The following is a 19364-nucleotide window of genomic DNA, read 5'->3' on the forward strand; positions in this document are numbered from 1 at the left end:
GACGTCAGCCTTGGCGCGCTGCCAACCAATCAGTCCCTTCCACTGAACCTCCCAGCTTCGCTCAGGCCCACGCCCAACGCGCCTCCCAACCTCGCTCCCTACTCCGTGGTCATAGCGCGTGCTATTCGAGGTGGATAGGCCTGCTGGAGGTGTAGGTGGCAGCGGCCATTATCGGCAGTGCCCCTGCCTGGTTTCCTTTTGCCGATTCTCTTCCAGAGTCTCGTCAGGGAAAGGAATTACTTAGTGTTGCGCTAAGGACCGTCGGAATGTCTATGTTGGTCTGCAGTGCCAAAAGGGACAAAGGTTTGGCTAACCAGGTGAGACACACAGGGGCTCTACTCTTTAATCCCCAACTCTACTTAACACACGAACCTCCTGGTAGGTTCACAAGTATACTCCTTACCGACAAAACGCATACACATGAAATTACAGGGTAGATTCCTTCCCGCGACAGACGAAGCATGCTACCTATTCAGATCTATCTGCTCTACATATCACTACCCCACCAGACATAACAATATCTACAAATCTGGGCAGTGTCTGTGTTGTCACTTAACTACTCCCTCAAACTTTTGTTTCTGTGGTTGTGAAGTGTTTTTAATAACGTGGTGGTGGTTTTGAATCACGTGTTGGTGAGGTATTTATAATTATGTGGTGGTGAGGTGTTTTTAATTATGTGGTGGTGAGGTGTTTTTAATTATGTGGTGGTGAGGTGTTTTTAATTATGTGGTGGTGAGGTGTTTTTAATTAGTTGGTGAGGTGTTTTGAATTACTTGGTGGTGAGGTGTTTTGAATTACATGGTGATGAAGCATGGGGTGAGGTGGAAAGAACTGGGAAGTGGCCCTGTGCTGTGTGCAGGAAGGGTGTCGGAGTGAACTCCATTCAATGTACAATGTGCGCTGTGCGCTGATTGGGTTCATCAAAAATGTAGTGGTCTGAGAGGGTCATTAACCAGTGTGGCAGCTACATTCAAATGAAAGGTGTGCACAGAGGGAGCTGCAGATGGAGGAAATGTTGTTGGATCTTGGAGACGGCGTGAAGCTGGAAGGTGTGAAAACATTTTGCTACCTCGGAGACATGCTGAATGGAGAAGGTGGATCAGACATGGCAACTGTTGCTAGAGTGAGATGTGCATGGAAGAAGTTTCGGGAACTGAGTGGCGTGCTGATGAGGAGGGGAGTGTCGTTGAAGCTGAAGGGAAAGGTGTATGCTGCATGTGTGAGAAGTGTTATGGTTTATGGGAGCGAGACATGGGTCATGAATGTAGAGCAGCAACGAAGGCTGGAAAGGGTGGAAATGCAAATGGTTCGGTGGATGTGCGGAGTATCGTTGAGAGAGAGGAAGACAAATGATGAATTGCGAAAGATGATGGGAATAGAGCCTGTGATTGATGCCATGAAGAGGAACAGGTTGAGATGGTTTGGTCATGTGTTGAGGAAGGATGAAAGTGACTGGTTGAGAAGAGTGATGGAAATGAATGTAGAAGGAAGTAGAGGACGGGGAAGACCGAGAAAGACTTTTTTTTTTTTTTTTTTTTTGTATACAATATCGAGGCTCGTGAAAGAGCGAACATTAATCACACAGAAAGACAAACCGACACATAAAACATATAACATAGGGAGCGGTAGACAAGATGGGGAGAGAGGGGGAAGGACACAAACACAACATTTGAGAGCAGGGACCGAGAGACATGGAGACATCGAGAGATCTGAGAGAGGGCGAGGGCTTTGGGGGGGGGGGCGTGGGAAGGGGGCAGTGGGAGAGGTATAAAACATATGGACACTGCCAGGACTTCCAGGAAAGAAGTTGGAATTTCAAACAAGGTGGATCTGGGGTGAATTAGCGGGGGTAGAAAAGATCAAGGTTTTGGATGGGGGAAGATAAGAGATGGTGGTGAACAGCTGTTTTAAAGACCTGGAGGGAGGAGTGGGATTGAAGGGAGTGAGGGAGTTTGTTCCAGAGGCGGGAGAAAAGAGGAATGAAAGAGTGAAGGTGAGCGGAGAGCCGAGATTTCGGCAGTTTAACCATCAGAGGGTTGCTGGCAGATCTTGTGCGACCTGTAGGAATATTTGGGGGACAGAGCACAGAGAGAGCTGGGGGTGCAAGGCCGGAGAGGAGTCGGTAGAAGACAGAAAGACCACCTACCTGCCTGCGGTGAGTGAGTGAAAGGCCCTCAGAGATAGCTTCATCGCGGGAGATTCCAATAATTCTGAAGCTCCGCGTACTCCGCGTACACTTGGCTAAAGATGGTGGAAGAAGAAATGCGGGCAAGGGGGTTAACACGGAGAGATGCAGAAAATAGGGCAATATGGAGAAGATTGTCATGGGGACCACAAGGCTATCCCCCGCTCTAGCAGGGAAAATGGCCTTAAAATGCATGTTGTTGTATTCAAATGAAAAAGGCAGGACAGGAAAATGCGCGCCGATAACAAATATCCTAATCGGGATCCCGCACACCAGACCTCAAATACAAAACGTGGGAATATGAATTAACAAAAAGAAACACGTCATCTGTTCAAAATGTACGCGGAGCTCGGTCTTATCTGGTCTTTGTCGTCTTGGTGGCTGCCGTCCAACACCGCTCCTTCCGGCCCGATCGCACACCACGAGGTCCCTCGCTCCAAGTCCCACAAGGCCTCTCAGCACCGAGCACCACGCACCGATCACCACGAGGTCGACAGCAGGACAGCGAGCTCCACTCGGGCTACACCTCAGCCCAACTCGGGTCGGGATCTCTGAACGACTCAACCGGGCTGCTCAAAACAACTCCCTATGGCTCAACTGCCAACTCTGCGAACTGCGCACTGCGAACTGCCAACACAACTCGGGCTCTCTCTCTCCTCGTGCTGAACTCAGGATCTCCACTCGATTCGGGTTCGGGTGCACACGAACTCTTGACTCAGACCTCACTCAACGTGCTCAACTCTCTACTGCCGAAAAATGGCGTCCGGCCCTCGGTAATATCTCTGGCCGATGACGTCACATTGGCGCACTCCTCAGCCAATCAGAGCCTCCCCCTGCTCGCCCAGGGGCACGCCCACTGCACCACTGCCACTCCCGTCCCTGACTCCGTGGTCACAGCACGTGCTATGCGAGGTGGGTAGGCCTCTCGGAGGTGTAAATGGTGGCGGCCAATTGTGGCGGTGTTCCAGCCTGATTTCTTCCTAAGTCATGTCAGGGGGAAAGGCATCATTTAGTGTTGTACTAAAGGTCATAACTAATGTTTATGTGGTCTGCAGTGCCATAATGGACAAAGGTTTGACTACTAGGTGAGACATACAAGGGGTCTACTGATTAACCCCTACACTAACTAACACACGAATCTCCTGGTAGATTCACAATTATACACCTTAACTGACAAAACGCCTAAACATGGACTCCGACCGTGGGCGGTTGGGCCATCGTGCGTGGGACCGCAAGGCACCGCGCAGAGATGGGCCCCTGAACCTCGGCCCATCCATGCCTCCTCCCCTGGATCGAAAATGCCGGACGGACCCAACCAACAGTAGACTAACCACCCGTATGGATCATTTGGCCTTTCGAGGTCGAGCCATGACAACGTATTCCCACACAAAGAGGCTCGAGTGCAGTGGACGAATGGCAATAGTGTTGGGGAATGGTACCCTGCATGGAGGAATGGTGGTTTTACCATTCCTCACTCTGGGCCCATGAGCATTAGGTGACATGGCAGTGACAGTGACATGGGGGATGGCAGTGACAGTGACATGGGGGATGGCAGTGACGTGCACATGGGGGACCAGCGATGGTTACCTCCATGGGGCACCGAAGCTAGCTCCATGGGGCACCAATATATTCCTCTTTTTTCCCCACATGTGGAACCAACTTCCACACTCTTCAACCTCATTTCCCCCTGAAGTATTCAAGACAGCTGCTCACCATCTCAGATCATCCCCCATCCAAAACCATGATCTTTTCTACACCCGTTAAACCACCTCCCTTCCTCAACTCTTGCTTCTGTATCCATCTTGTCCACCACTTCCGTTTTCCCCTACCCCGCATCGTTACCCCATTCCTCGTTGTCCGTCTCCATCTATTTATTTTTTTTCCTCGGCTCTGCTGTTGGCAATTCCCTCTCCTCTTTCTGCTGTTCTTTTTGTTATGTTGCATCCCGATCCCTCCTGTGTTCCAGATCTTCCACGAGCCTCGACTCTATCATACTAAAATACACCATTTGGTGTCTGCCTGTCTGATGAATTTTTGACCCCAATACATTCTGTCATTACTTATCCAATCTCAACCAAACTTGACAGGATGACTAAGGGTTACACAATGAAGGTTGTAGCGCATTCATTTGCCCCCTTCCCCAAGGGGGTTTACTCCCCCGAGCAGGTTTTCCCCGCCATTGCCGTCAATGGGGTCAATGGGGTTGCATGTTGAGGCATACATCGATGTTAAGTTAGCTTTATCGTTGCGTTTTTCCAAATCCGCTTCGAATAACAAAACTAACAATAACAGCATAATATTAATACTATTACAAAACAATATCAATACCATTAATATCCCACCTTCCCAAGGTGTTTTTCCTCCTTGAACAAACATCGAGTCAACATTAATAAATAGCTTATTATGGCGTTTACGTGGGAGCAACGGCCCAACGGCCTCTACCAGAAGTAAAAATATTATAAACCACAAACACATAAGATTAGCTTTTTAAACAGTCGCTAATGCTGTTTATAACACTAAATAAAGAAATTTGGAGGAATCCCGACATCCGTGAGGTAAATTTTACTTGCAGAACTGAGTGAAGATCTACTGTGCTCTGTATACCCCACAAGGGTTGGGTTAACAACATGACCCTTCCTGGCGTTACCGTGGCGTTTTTCGTGGCAGCCTTTTGAAACTCGCTCCTGCTGTTCTAACACGAAACTGAAGGAGGAAACCTGGGTTGTGCTCATTTGTCAAGCTGCTAGCTAGCGCTTGCCAAGCCAGCCGTTCCTTAACGGTTTTCAATGGAGTGTTTGCTCGAATGCTTAAACAACTTGGCGATCTCTCTACAAGAAACTTGGTAAATGAACACACCCGATGTTCTTGAGACCCGACCATAGATAAACTGTAATCTATATACCCCAAAGAGGAATGACCCTTCCTGCCGCTCCCGTGGTGTGCGGGTGTACCTGATATAACATGTTATATTGTCAAGCATGTTCTGATACATTCAATGACCTAATCTAACATAAATAATAGTAATAATAATTGGCAATAATAATAATGATAATAACTTGGGTCCCCCTGCCGCTCCCATAGTGAGCGGGTGCACTAGTAAAAAAAACAAAAAAACAATAAAAAAAACAAAAAAAACAAAAACTGTTTGTCCATGCTCCACCCTTTTAAAATGCTGAGCGTAAAGTAAAGCGAGGAAGCAGCATGTCCCCCCTTTTTTAAAGTCTTTGGTATGATTCCACCGAGGTCAGGGTGGAACTGCCGACCTCCCTTACTCAGAGGTAGGCTCCAATCATTACAATATCGAGTCGGATTAAGTACTTGGCACAATTACCTTTACTCAGATCATTAGAATCTCTGAAGTTGGGGCAGTCATTGTCTCGCTCATCACAACGTAGTCGTTTCAAGCTGCCCTTGTGTGAAGGTGCCTTTCGCTTCCCACAACACGAAGATTCCTCCTCAAGTTCTTCCTCATGAGCTCTGTTCATGGTGCACATCTGGGAATGATGCCTGAAACACAAATCATGTACAATGTTTTTAATAACACGCCACACACCATTTTGTTTCACAAATCTATTGCTCACAATAATTCTAATCATTTATTGAACACTAATGGCAATTATTAAGGCATTAGAGGGTGTTGTAAGTATTTTCATCGTAAACTTTTGTTCATAGTTATATGTGTAAAGGAAGAACTTCAGTAACATTGTTGCATACAAGGGGTCCGTTAACACAGACCACTGAATGGATGGACCAAACGGTTTTTACTCCCTGGACTGTCAATTACTGGCAGCCTTGCGCGTGTGCGGGAATGTGAGAGTGGAAACGTCTATGTACAATAATGTACATTGCACCGGCTTTACTTTGCGGTGGAAACGTCTATGTCGGACCATGGTAAGCGGGACGAGCAGTCGATGAGGCAACAGGGGCAGGAGAGCCTAAACAGGTGACAAATATGGAACTTGAAGCAGCAGGCATAATAAACAGGGAGCAGGATGAAGGCAGGAGCATGAGCACACAAGCAGGATCACAGAGAAGACAGGACACGAGCAGGCAGACAGACGAGCACCTCTCCTCAGGTGAGGTAAAATGCCTCCCAGTGCTGTTTTGTTTTCCCCACACTCTCGAAAAGCTCTCATTAGAGCTTGCTTTTCCTCACACACTGCAAAAGCTCTCCCCCAGACCATACATTTCCTCACACTCTCCAAAAGCTCCCTTGAGAGCATTCTTTTTCTCACACTCTCCGAAAGTTCTCCACGGAGTGCTCCGAGCCTAAGAGACACTTTTGCTCCTCCCTTTTCTCTCCGGACCACACTCCGCCCTCTGAAGCGTTCATAACTCTGCCCTCCCCTCTCTCCTTTGTTTGGCAGAAGCACCATGATCTGCCTCGCTTTCCCAACTCAACAGAGCTGTCATTCTTTTCAGCCTCACCCGGCGGATTAAAAGAAGCTAAATGCACGTTTCCTTAACTTAAAACCCTAGCTATTTAATACAATGCACTGCCCTCAGTAAGGTGCACTTTTAAACAGACAATCCTTAAGCTACATTTCCGTGCTTATTACATCGAGATTGGTAATGACTCGCGTACATGGACCAAACCACTCCATACAATTCTACGAGTAGCTGTACTAAGGTAATCTCTACACCTCCCTACAAACGTAATAATATATGAGGGAGTGAACAGTTTTGATTTCCCGGATCATCAGCTAGGCTCCGTTCTTCATCAAGGTTTTGACCCTTTCAGCACAGAATTACTTCAATCAGTGGGTCCAACCTCATCATTGCATTCATGCATTCAATCAACTTGGCAGTGTAATCTCACTTTCAAACTTCGATATATAGCATTTAGTTTTCCTATATTTGTTTACCCTCTTTACTCGATGGTTTAATCCTCAATGTATTATCATATATTCATAATGCACATCACATAATCCATTATATTGTGAAGGATGCCACCTGTGGATACAACTCCAGAGGTTGATGCATCTTGCGTCTTCAAAGACCACAAATGCGGTCTGTGCTGTTCATCTCATATCTGGCCGGCGCCACACGCCCAGCATCGCGTTGCCGGTGAAATGATCGTCACGGCCGGAGTATCATGCCGGCAGCTGTGTGTGTAATGGGTGTTAATTGGTCGAGCGAATAAACATTACGTGCCACTTCTCAAAACCTACAAGCCAATCTAATGGTGGGCAATCAACCCCTCAGTTGCCTTACACCACCATCAAAATGGACAGGAGAAGTCAGGACGCAAGTTCTTGCTAAACAGGGTTTTACTAATCAATGCACATATTTACAGAGGAGATTCACAAGGCAGCATTTACAGAGCACGTATACATTCCCACTTATCCCCTAAGTGAACAATTGCACCATCGGATGCTTTATACTATCAACTTTATCACTTTAACACTAACATTGGTGCCAATCATGCACAGGAAGAAGAAGAGGAAGAAGATCGAGAGGCGTCGAGCCCCTGCGCACCTTGCACTAGCTCAGTTTAGGTAGAGCCACCCAATAGTTCTGGCACAAATGCTCCACTGGTCCAGAACTCCCCTTCCCCCAACTACCTCCACTCAGGTCACTCAGGTCACTGTCTCTGTGTGTCTCTCTGTCTCTGTCTCTATGTGTCTCTCTGTCTCTGTCTGTGTGTGTCTCTCTGTGTGTCTCTGTGTGTCTCTGTGTGTCTCTGTGTGTCTCTCTGTGTATCTGTCTCTTGGCATGGGGTTTTGGTGGGACTGCTCAGCATTGACAAGGTGAAGGGGTCCGATAACGAAGCCAGATAACAGGAGTGCAGTGAACCGGATGCAAGGTGAAGGTGTGCAAGAGCAGAAAGTAAAAGTTTGAGAAGGAATGAAAATGAAAGGTGGGTGAGAAAGAATGTGAAAGTAAAAGGACAAAAGGGAAAATGAAAGTCATAAGGGATCTGAAGTGAAAGAGCAGAGGAAGCTGGACGGACAAGACCCCAGGCTGCTCTAGACCCAAGCAAACTTCTCTCTCCTGACATACCCAAGACTCGTGTGCTCCCCCCCCCCCCCCCCCTTTTATCCCTTGCCCACTCTCTTTGGTCAAATCCTGGCTCAGAAGGACTCTCTTCTCCGACTGTGACTGGTGCATTCCCCATCCCAATCTCAGCGGCAACTCGGGATTGGCTCTCTGCAGATCAGGGCGTGGAGCGCTGCCAGAAATTGGTTTTGGTGCACTCACCCTTAATGAATGACGATGGATGTGTCATCTGGTGTGGACTGCTTGGCACAAAGTTGGTTCAAGCTGGTTTGAATAGATTTGTTGAAAGATTGGGGGAGCAGGGCAAAGCGTTGTGTGCCGAGTGCAGGGAATAAACAGCTGAAAAGCATGTCTTATGGGCTATGTGGTGTAGTAAATGGATGCAGAACAGTGTAGAAGCATAAAATAACATGTAGCGGATGCCGAGCTATACACTCGTAAAGTATAATCTGCCCATACATATACACAGGATACTTATAAACAAAATACAAAGAAACTAGAACATCACTCAGTAGAGAGCGTACCTCCACCAGGTGAACAGTTTACGTTTTGTATCCCAGAGTAGACCAGAAAAATCACAATACATGACCTTCCTCAACACAAGACCAAACCATCTCAACCTGTTCCTCTTCACAGCATCAATCACAGGCTCTATTCCCATCATCTTTCGCAATTCATCATTTGTCTTCCTCTCTCTCTCAACGATACTCCGCACATCCATCGAACCATTCGCATTTCCACACTTTCCAACCTTCGTTGCTGCTCTACGTTCATTACCCATGTCTCACTCCCATAAATCATAACACTTCTCACACATGCAGCATACACCTTTCCGTTCAGCTTCAACGACACTCCCCTCCTCATCAGCACGCCACTCAGTTCCCGAAACTTCTTCCATGCACATCTCACTCCAGCAACCATTGCCGGGTCTGATCCACCTTCTCCATTCAGCATGTATCCGAGGAAGCAAAATGTTTTCACACCTTCCAGCTTCATGCCGTCTCCAAGATCCAATTCAACATTTCCTCCATCTGCAGCTCCCTCTGTGCACACCTTACATTTGAATGTAGCTGCCACACTCATACTACATTTTTGATGAACCCACTCAGCGCACATTGTACATTGAATGGAGTTCACTCCGAAACCTTTCCTGCACACAGCACAGGGCCACTTCCCAGTTCTTTCCACCTCACCACATGCTTTACCACTTGCCATCACCTTCGTCTTTCCTATATTCACCTTCAGACCTTTTGTCTCCATACATTCCTTCCACTTGTTCATCTTTTCTTTCAGTCCATCCATACTTTCTGCAATCAACACCAGATCATCTGCATACAACAACTCCCACGATAAACCCTCCTTTACGTTCTGAGCCAGCACCTCCATCACAGCTACAAATAGTAGTTGACTTAGTACCGACCCCTGATGCACTCCCACCTTCACCTCAAACTCACCACTGTTCCCGTCCTTCGTCCTTACAGCTGTGCGCGCTCTTTTGTACATTGCCATCACTACTCTGATCAACCATTCCTCCACTCCTATCTTCCTCAATGCCCATGTCAATACTTTGCGTGGAACCCTATCGAATGCTTTCTTCAGATCAAAAAACCCAAGAAACAACTTCTTCCTCTTCTCCATGTACTTCTCCTGCAACTGCCTCACAATAAAAAGCGTGTGTCGTTGTAGATCAAATTTGTGCAGCCTCTTTCTAATGGTAGACTCATGCACTTAAACATCAACAGTGGCAAGAGCTACCTGTAGGTCCCGTGATGACATTCTGGGGTTCTTAGAGACTTCTTTCAGCATCTTGCGGCCTGCTCTCGGGCTGAACTTGCTGGGGCGGCCTGTCCTGAACAAGTTGGCAGTTGTTTAGAATCTTCTCCACTTGTAGATGATCTCCCGGACAGTCGAATGATTGATTTCAAATTGTTTGGAGATTTTTAAAAATCCCTTCCCAGACTCGTAGGCATCTATAACTTTCTTTCTGAAGGCCTCAGAGAGCTCTTTTGATCTAGGCATGGTGACGCCGCACACTTCAACAACAAAGAGCAAGCGAAACTAAATATCTGAGGTTTAAATGAGAGGTTCCTCCAAGATCCTCTCCAACGATGTTCTAATCATTTGCAAATGAGCTGGTGCACCTGATTCTAATTTTAGGTATTTGAAGTAGTGATAAATGTAGGGGTGTACTTACTTTTTCCACATGCGAAATTTGCATTTATATTTATTTAAATTATACAATGGACAACAAAATGTAAATGTTTCATGATATTTGTTATATTATATCACCTTTATCTATCAATATTGTTGAAATGAAGATCAAATAGCTGTATGTTGAAATACGTTGAAAAAGTCAAAATTTTACATGGGGTGTCCTTACTTTTTCACGTGACTGTCTAGCACGATACCTCAAAGGTTGTGGACGGATTATGACAAAACTCGGTGGATGAGTTGTGACAAGGACCAGTTGGTGTGTGACTCGGACCAATGGTCCGGATGCAGATCCGGCCCATCAGTGGGATAGAAAACGTAAACTGTTCAGACTGGCGCGGTATGCGTTTTACTGGGTGCTGTTTTAGTTGCACCAGAAACCACATGCTACACCATCTATTTCCGCATGAAATCTGAACAACAACAACAACAACAACAACAACAACAACAACATGCATTTTAAGGCCATTTTCCCTGCTAGAGCGGGGGTTAGCCTTGCGGTCGGTCCCCATGACAATCTTCTCCATTTTGCCCTATTTTCTGCATCTCTCCTTGTTAACCCCCTTGCCCGCATTTCTTCTTCCACCATCTTTAGCCAAGTCTTTCTCGGTCTTCCCCGTCCTCTACTTCCTTCTACATTAACTTCCATCACTCTTCTCAACCAGTCACTTTCATCCTTCCTCAATACATGACCAAACCATCTCAACCTGTTCCTCTTCACAGCATCAATCACAGGCAATATTCCCATCATCTTTCGCAATTCATCATTTGTCTTCCTCTCTCTCAACGATACTCCGCACATCCATCGAACCATTCGCATTTCCACCCTTTCCAGCCTTCGTTGCTGCTCCACGTTCATTACCCATGTCTCGCTCCCATAAATCATAACACTTCTCACACATGCAGCATACACCTTTCCCTTCAGCTTCAGCGACACTCTCCTCATCAGCACGCCACTCAGTTCCCGAAACTTCTTCCATGCACATCTCACTCGAGCAACCGTTGCCGAGTCTGATCCACCTTCTCCATTCAGCATGTCTCCGAGGTAGCAAAATGTTTTCACACCTTCCAGCTTCACGCTGTCTCCAAGATCCAACTCAACATTTCCTCCATCTGCAGCTCCCTCTGTGCACACCTTACATTTGAATGTAGCTGCCACACTGGTAAATGACTCTCTCAGACCACTACATTTTTGATGAACCCACTTAGCACACATTGTACATTGAATTGAGTTCACTCCGACACCCTTCCTGCACACAGCACAGGGCCACTTCCCAGTTCTTTCCACCTCACCACATGCTTTACCACTTGCCATCACCTTTGTCTTTCCGATATTCACCTTCAGACCTTTTGTCTCCACACATTCCTTCCACTTGTTCATCTTTTCCTTCGGTCCATCCATACTTTCCGCAATCAACACCAGATCATCTGCATACAACAACTCCCACGGTAAACCCTCCTTTACATTCTGAGCCAGCACCTCCATCACAGCTACAAATAGTAGTGGACTTAGTACCGACCCCTGATGCACTCCCACCTTCACCTCAAACTCACCACTGTTCCCGTCCTTCGTCCTTACAGCTGTGCGCGCTCTTTTGTACATTGCCATCACTACTCTGATCAACCATTCCTCCACTCCTAACTTCCTCAATGCCCATGTCAATACTTTGCGTGGAACCCTATCGAATGCTTTCTCCAGATCAACAAACCCAAAAAACAACTTCTTCCTCTTATCCATGTACTTCTCCTGCAACTGCCTCACAATGAAAAGCGCATCTGTCGTTCCTCTTCCTGGCATAAATCCAAACTGCATTTCGTCGATCTTCACTTTCTTCCTTATCCTCCTCTCCAACACCCTTTCCACTACCTTCATTCCATGCTCCAATAACTTTATCGCTCGGTACGAGCCACACTCCAGAGGGTCACCTTTCCCCTTGTATAGAGGGACAAGGGTACTCAGTTCCCAATCCACTGGAATGCGGCCTTCTTTCACCACCAGATTACAGATCTCTGTCATTCTCTTCACACCCCAACTTCCTGCTGCCTTCAACATATCTCCCACAACTCCCGTCGGCCCTCCCGCTTTTCCACTCTTCATTGCTTTTATCGCTTCCTCAACTTCCTTCTCAGTTATCTTCTCTGCCGGTCCTAAAACTGGGTTACTCTCTATGTTGCCATCCCATTCATTCTCTGTATTCAACAGCATTTCCATATATCTTTTCCATCTTCCTTTAATTCCATCTGGGTCGACAACGATTTGTCCCACTTCATCCTTCAAGCAACTCACCCCCATCACATCACACCTCTCTTTCGCTATGTGCTTTGCAATCCTGAATACTGCTTTCTGACCCTCTTCCGAATCCAAGCGTTCTCCAAACATTTTCCTACATGCCTCCTGCGCCTTTGCTACCTCTTTCTTTGCAGCCTTCCTGGCTGCCTTATAACTTTCATGCTCTGCTGTTTCTGCTCCCGTACCCTTCGCCTTCTGCCACTCTTTGAACTTCTTCCTCTTCTCGTCAATCCTCTTTCCAACTTCAACATCCCACCACCATGTTTCCGAGTGCCTCGGTGGTCCTTTTGTCCATCCACATACCTCACCAACGGCTCCCAACAGACTAGCTTTCATTGACATCCAACCACTTTCAAGCTCAACCACATCATCCTCTACCCGACTCAGCCTCTCTTTTAATGCCTCCCTTACTATCACCTCTTTGAACCTCCACACCTTCATTCTCGGTTGGTACTTCACCCGCCGAGCTCTCCTCGCACCTTTCACCCTTATGTCGCAGACAACCAAGTGGTGCTGTGAAACAGCCTCCTCCCCCGGGATCACCTTTGTGTCCCGGAGGTGCCCCCTATCTCGCCTACGCACCATCAGGTAGTCACCGGTTGTCGTCGACCCACCTGACGTGTATGTAACAAGCTTATTGTCCTCTTTCTGGAACTGAGTATTACAAATCAACAAATCAGCTCCATCAGCAAACTCCAAAATCCTTTCACCTTCTCCATTTCTCACACCATATCCGTAACCCCCATGAACTCCCTCAAAACCATCCATACTCCTTCCCACATGTCCATTCAGGTCTCCTCCCACCACAACAACTTCCTCATCTTTCACGTTTTCCATCAGCTTCTCTATCGCACACCAGAACCTGTCCTTCTCTTCATCGCTTCGACCAACCTGCGGAGCATATCCCGAGATGACGTTCACCAAGAGCTTTCCAATCATCATTTTCACCATCATCAACCTATCACTCACTCTAGTCACACTCACCACACTGTCTACAAACTCCTCAGAAAACAGGACACCAACACCATTCACGCCCTCCGGGCACCCTTGCCACACAAACTTGTATTTCTGTCCCTGCCTACCCTTCACCATTCTCACACCACTTCCCTTCCATCTCGTCTCTTGCACACAACATATGTCCACTCTTCTTCTGACCAATACTTCCACCACTTCTCCTGATCTCCCTGTCATTGTCCCTACATTCCATGTCCCAAACCTCAGAAACCGATCTCCACTTCGGGCTGCACCCTGCCCATATGTACTTGTGATTGTCATGGTTCTCTTTTTGAGGCAATGTTGTTATGGCCGGATGGCCTTCCTGACGCCAACCCTCTTAGTCGTCTCTTACGACACGCAGAGATACGGTGTACCTATTCTGACCAGGGTACACACTGGGAAACGTTTAAAACATGGAAATTCTGGGGGGGGGGGGGGGGGGGGGGTGGCGTCAGCATCACGGCTGCGGTTTAAACATATTCCAACAATATCCAAACAGAACCATGAAAACCATGTAAAACCAATCCGGGAAAAGTCTCCAAGCGAGAACGTGGATTTGAGAAAGAAGGAGCAGAGGCGTCAGAAAACGAGATACAGGGGGCGGGGCACAAGCCGAGACGAGGAGGAGAGCGAACAAGCACGTGTCCGGGAGGAGAGAAAGAATCAATATAGAATTATTTGTCTCGGGAGGTGAGGGGGAGAAAACAAAATAAAAGAAACAAGCAATACAGCGAAGGAAATAACCCAAACCGACAAAACACCAAAGGGGGGAGGGAAGCCCCAAATTACCAGGCCGCGCACGAGGTACGACCCAGAAAACGATTAACTACACACAAGTTTGCACGAACCACAAACCAACACCAACTAGAAACACACAATAACACGTACACAGCAAAATAACCAGTGGAAATTTGACAAAGACAAGAATGGGAAAACACTCAAACTTCGATGCCGTGGAGAGCTCGAAGCACGCCTCACTCGCCCGAGGAACCGGAAGTCAGTCATGAAATCTGAACAATAAGTCAATAAATTGAAGCCCGGGTGTGTGGCATCATGATCCAGCTGGTGGCAAGTGCTTGCCAGATAAAAATGGCAAATAATTTATTTTTCATATCAAAGTCGCTATGAGGTGTGGCGATACCACTCGGGAGGGGTGACATATTCTCCGTGCTGATGGCCAGGTAGCCTGAATCAAGTGTGCAAGGGCGGACGGTGCTCTCCAACAACAACAACAACAACATGCATTTTAAGGCCATTTTCCGAGCGGGGGTTAGCCTTGCGGTCCCCATGACAATTTTCTCCATCTTGCCCTATTTTGTGCATCTCTCCTTGTTAACCCCCTTGCCCGCATTTCTTCTTCCACCATCTTTGGCCAAGTCTTTCTCGGTCTTCCCCGTCCTCTACTTCCTTCTACATTCATTTCCATCACTCTTCGCAACCAGTCACTGTCATCCTTCATTATCATTAGTCACGGTGCTCTCCCCAGGGTAATAATGTTGTCCTGCCCAATTTGCTGCAGTAATACCTACCCTGTACGGTTTATACCTCCATAAGGCCACTTAATTGACAGAGATGCCCGTTCAACATTTACCACTGGCAAAAAGGATAATTGCTTAAATATTTCCTATCAACACATATTCGTATTTTAGTTGAGAGCGAAGTCACGATTAAATTACCTCATCACTTTGATGGTCTCTAACCAGGCATCTTGTTCACTCTCCCAGGCATCCACATGTATCCAGTCAGAACCCTTTGTTGCCAATCTTGCCATGGCCACACGGTGCGACACCGGAATCAATCCTTTCTTCTTGTAGCGATCACTCACAGGTGATAAAATGCCTTTAACCACTTGGTATCGCCCTAAGAAGGGAACACATGCAAAGGTTTGGAAAGTACACTGCGTCATTTTGCTCGAAGTCCAAAGTATGAACATAGACAAGAAAACCTTGCACATATTATTGAAATAAACCGAACATACCAGAGCAGCAAAGGCAAACCCACCCAGTACAGTTGTGGCACTAAGACTGCTTTGGCAGCTCTGAACCTGCTGCTCGGCAGAGCACCAGAGACAAAGAACATTACCAGACATAATCACTTCCTCGAGTACAGCACCATACAAAACTCCTCTTAAGGTTACATTTACATCGAGATCCCTTCAGGTGGACCTTAAATTGGGCTTCCCTTTGCCGGCATTCGTTGCTGGACGTTAAAGATCCCACGGTGTGCTTCGCAAAGAGTAAGTGAGCTGTTGCCAGCACCAAGGCCAAATTCCCAATTCATGCCCGAACCTTACCAGTCGAATGCCATGCCTGGCCAGCCGCTTCATGAAAGACTTGGACCAAGCTTCTCCCGGCCACCCCCACAGGAACGTGGGGATACTTGAGGCCGTTAAGAGGGTAAAATTGACATAGAGAGATCATTAAGTGCAAATGGTACTCATCTTAAAGTGCACATGGCTGGACACCTCCAATAATTTAATTAACGATACTAGTACAACCTCTCCCTATCGGAGAGGAAGGAAGGGTCATGTTATTATCCTCTCTGGGGAACATAGATTACCATAGATCTAGACACGGGTCTGATGGCCTTTGGGTCACGCGAAAAGCATATATAATGTTTCAAGAACATCGGGTTTCCTCCCTTTCACTTTAGTGTTCAAGGGCAGTAGCGACAGTTTGAAAAGGTAATCATACATGTTTACGGCTTATAATACTTTTTACTTCTGGTAGGGGTGCGTTACGAAATGCCACTAGAAGCTATTTATACATGATAACATGATATTTGTCGGAGAGAAACCCCCTTGGGTAAGGCGGGTATTATTTACCTCCGCTACCAAAGGTTGAAGGAGGTTATGTTTTCACCCCTGTTTGTTTGTGTGAAGGATATCTCAAAACATTGTGCATGGATTCGGATGAAATTTGGTTGACATATTGAGTATGTGACAATGACGAATTGATTCGATTTTGGTGAAGATCTGGATCTGGATCCAGAATTTTAAAAGTGATTCTTCACTATTGAGAGATAGGGCCAAAATTATATGCACTATAGCAAGATATCTTAAAACGTTATTGATGGATTCGGATGAAACTTGGTGGATAGGTTGGGTGTGTGACAAGGAAGCGGTGATTTGATTTTGGTGAAGATCCGAATCCGAATCCAGACACAGGAATTTTTATTTTTTCAGTGATTCTTCAACATTAGGAGATGGGCCCAAAAACGATATATAGCGTGATGTTTCAAAAAGTTATGGACGGATTATGACAAAACTAGATGGATGAGTTGGTTAGGTTACAAGTACAAGTGATTAAATTTTGGTTCAGATCCAGCCTATCAGTGAGATACAAGACGTAAATCATTCAGCCTGGTGGAGGTATGCACTCTACTAAATGCCGGTCTTGTTAGTATTAATATTGTTTTGTAATATTATGCTATTATCATTGATATTATTACGTGGTCCTCCCGGTAACTACCTGGTCTTGGTGACCCCCTGTACCGTGGGAGGACCCCGCCAGAAAGATCTCTGATTTAGACGCTTTCGTAACGCAATCAATATGAAAGACACAACAATTCAAGTCAATAAGAAACCCCCACACCAAGGATCCGGATTAATGGATTATATATTCCCAATCAATCAACCACACTCAACAATCAATCAACAATATTACTCAGATGGCCATCTCATATATATTTCCCCCCTTTCCCCACTCACGACCCCTCAATAGTCACTGTCCCTCACAATGTCTCTGGGCCCCTCCAGACCAGGGTGAAGGTCGACTTCTCCGCACACGGGCGGTTGAACGGACCCCTGGCTGACGTGCTCCAAACGTGCACGTCACGTACCGGGAACAGCTGTTGCAGCGCACACCTCCTTGTAAAGCAAAGCGGGCAAAGCAAAGCAGGCAAAGCAAAGCGCGCGAGGCCCAAGGTGCGACCCGTACGCGTCCTTGTAGACGTGGAGGCGAACTGTGCCGGACGCTTGGTTCCGTGCACGAACCCACGGCAACTTGACGTGTAACCAGTAATTACCCCGCACCAGTAACTCCTCTCGCCAGACGGGCTTTCCAACGCAGTGTTCCCCACGCTGCTCAATATCGACACCGGTCGCGTCGGAGCTGGGCGATGAGAAGAAGATGGCCGCTTCTCCCGGACCTTGTGTCTTTTTCTTCTTCCGGTTCACTATCCCGTTTCCGGTCTCATGTTATCCGGAGCCTCTCTAACCCTTTAACCACAACAACCTTTAATAGAATAAACATTAATAAGCAATGACATGAATAGTAACTCCTCTAAATCCGGGATCCGTAACACCTATCAGTGAGATACAAGACGTAAATCATTCAGCCTGGTGGAGGCATGCACTCTACTAAATGCCGGTCTTGTTAGTATTAATATTGTTTTGTAATATTATGCTATTATCATTGATGTTATTATTAATTTTGACATTAGAAGCGGCATTGGAAAAACGCCATGGATAGCTATCTCAACATGGATATACACCTTAATGCAGATTTCTTCCATGGTGGGAGAGGGGCAAATGAAGTCACTACAACCTCAATCGAGTGACCCATAATCCTCTTGTCACGTTTGGTCGAGATTGGATAGGTAATGACCGAATTTACCATGGTCAGGCAGACCAACACAAAATTGCGTATTTTAGTATGATAATGGTGGACGAGCCAGAAAGGAGATATCAAACCCGTGATGGCGTTTCATGTTAAAAGCAGTATTCCATGCTAAAGCAATGTTTCCTCACAAACAAGATGCGTGCGTCCGACAATCTGGATTTTGACATTACGGGTATTTTTGGTCATAAAGATCAATCACCAAATCTGAGGAATTGGGCTTCCATACAGCTTCCATACAACCGATAACAGGTATACAGTCTTTTATTTTCATTCGGGAGAACCAAGTGCAGTTTATGTACAAGTTGAATGCTTAATAAAAAAAGTTCAACCCTAAAATAATGAGAAGATAAAACAACTTGCATGAAAAGCACATATTCAAAATACACAGAGGCTTTAGTTTGTCATACAACGTTGCTTACCGATGCACACATCATTAAATCCCTTATCTGACAAGTTTCTATTTATATCTTGTGTGTCACAATCTCGGCTCATGAAAGCTGTACGACAGAGTGGAGCAGGTTCATCGGAGATCACAGGGGACAGGGAGATGAGGACAATGGACACGAGTGGCAGAAAGATGGAGGAGGGGGCAGCGATCGGTGAGCGGAGTGAAGGTATGGGGGAAATCATTCAGATGACTGGGGGAAGCACTCTTGAGGAACTGGAGCGAGGTTTGTTGGTGCATTTCTCGTAAATTCTTCAAAAATGCGTTCTTAGTTTATTGAAAACTATAATTTACTGGCAGTTGAAAACTTCTGGGTCTCACTATCTGCCATGATCTTTCCTGGGAAAACCACATTTCCAAGCTGGCCTCCAAAGCCAGTCGCCGACTGGGCATCCTCCGTCGTGCGAAGTCCTTTCTGGGCACATCTGAGTTCCTCACCACATAAAAGGCTTTCATCTGCAGATTGATGGAGTACTGCTCTCCCCTCTGGGCCGGTGCTCCTGCCTTACACTTAGCTTGGCTTCACGCTGTAGAAACCAAAGCTTTCAGAATCAATGGAGTCTCCCACGATGAAGCTAACTCCGAGGGCCTTTCACTCACTCACTGCAGGCAGGT

General features: G+C 46.6%; 1 protein-coding gene across 7 annotated transcripts in view; it reads right to left on the minus strand.

The window, feature by feature from the left end:
* The window catches only part of LOC137437030 (nicotinamide/nicotinic acid mononucleotide adenylyltransferase 3), a 40916-nt gene that overhangs the window by 12494 nt on the left and 9058 nt on the right, over positions 1 to 19364 (minus strand). For 6 of the 7 annotated variants that reach the window (XM_068131338.2, XM_068131340.2, XM_068131339.2 and 3 more), the window contains exons 3-4: positions 15359 to 15542; positions 5517 to 5692 (exon numbers count right to left, since the gene is read on the minus strand). In XM_068131338.2, coding sequence (XP_067987439.2) covers positions 5517 to 5692; positions 15359 to 15542 — 360 coding nt within the window. Of the gene's footprint in view, positions 1 to 5516; positions 5693 to 15354; positions 15543 to 19364 lie in introns of those variants that run through there. The other variant, XM_078786982.1, reaches the window with a different exon arrangement.

Source organism: Myxine glutinosa, chromosome 11 (assembly GCF_964187855.1).
Source record: "Myxine glutinosa chromosome 11, kmMyxGlut1.1, whole genome shotgun sequence".
Lineage (NCBI taxonomy): Eukaryota > Metazoa > Chordata > Myxini > Myxiniformes > Myxinidae > Myxine > Myxine glutinosa.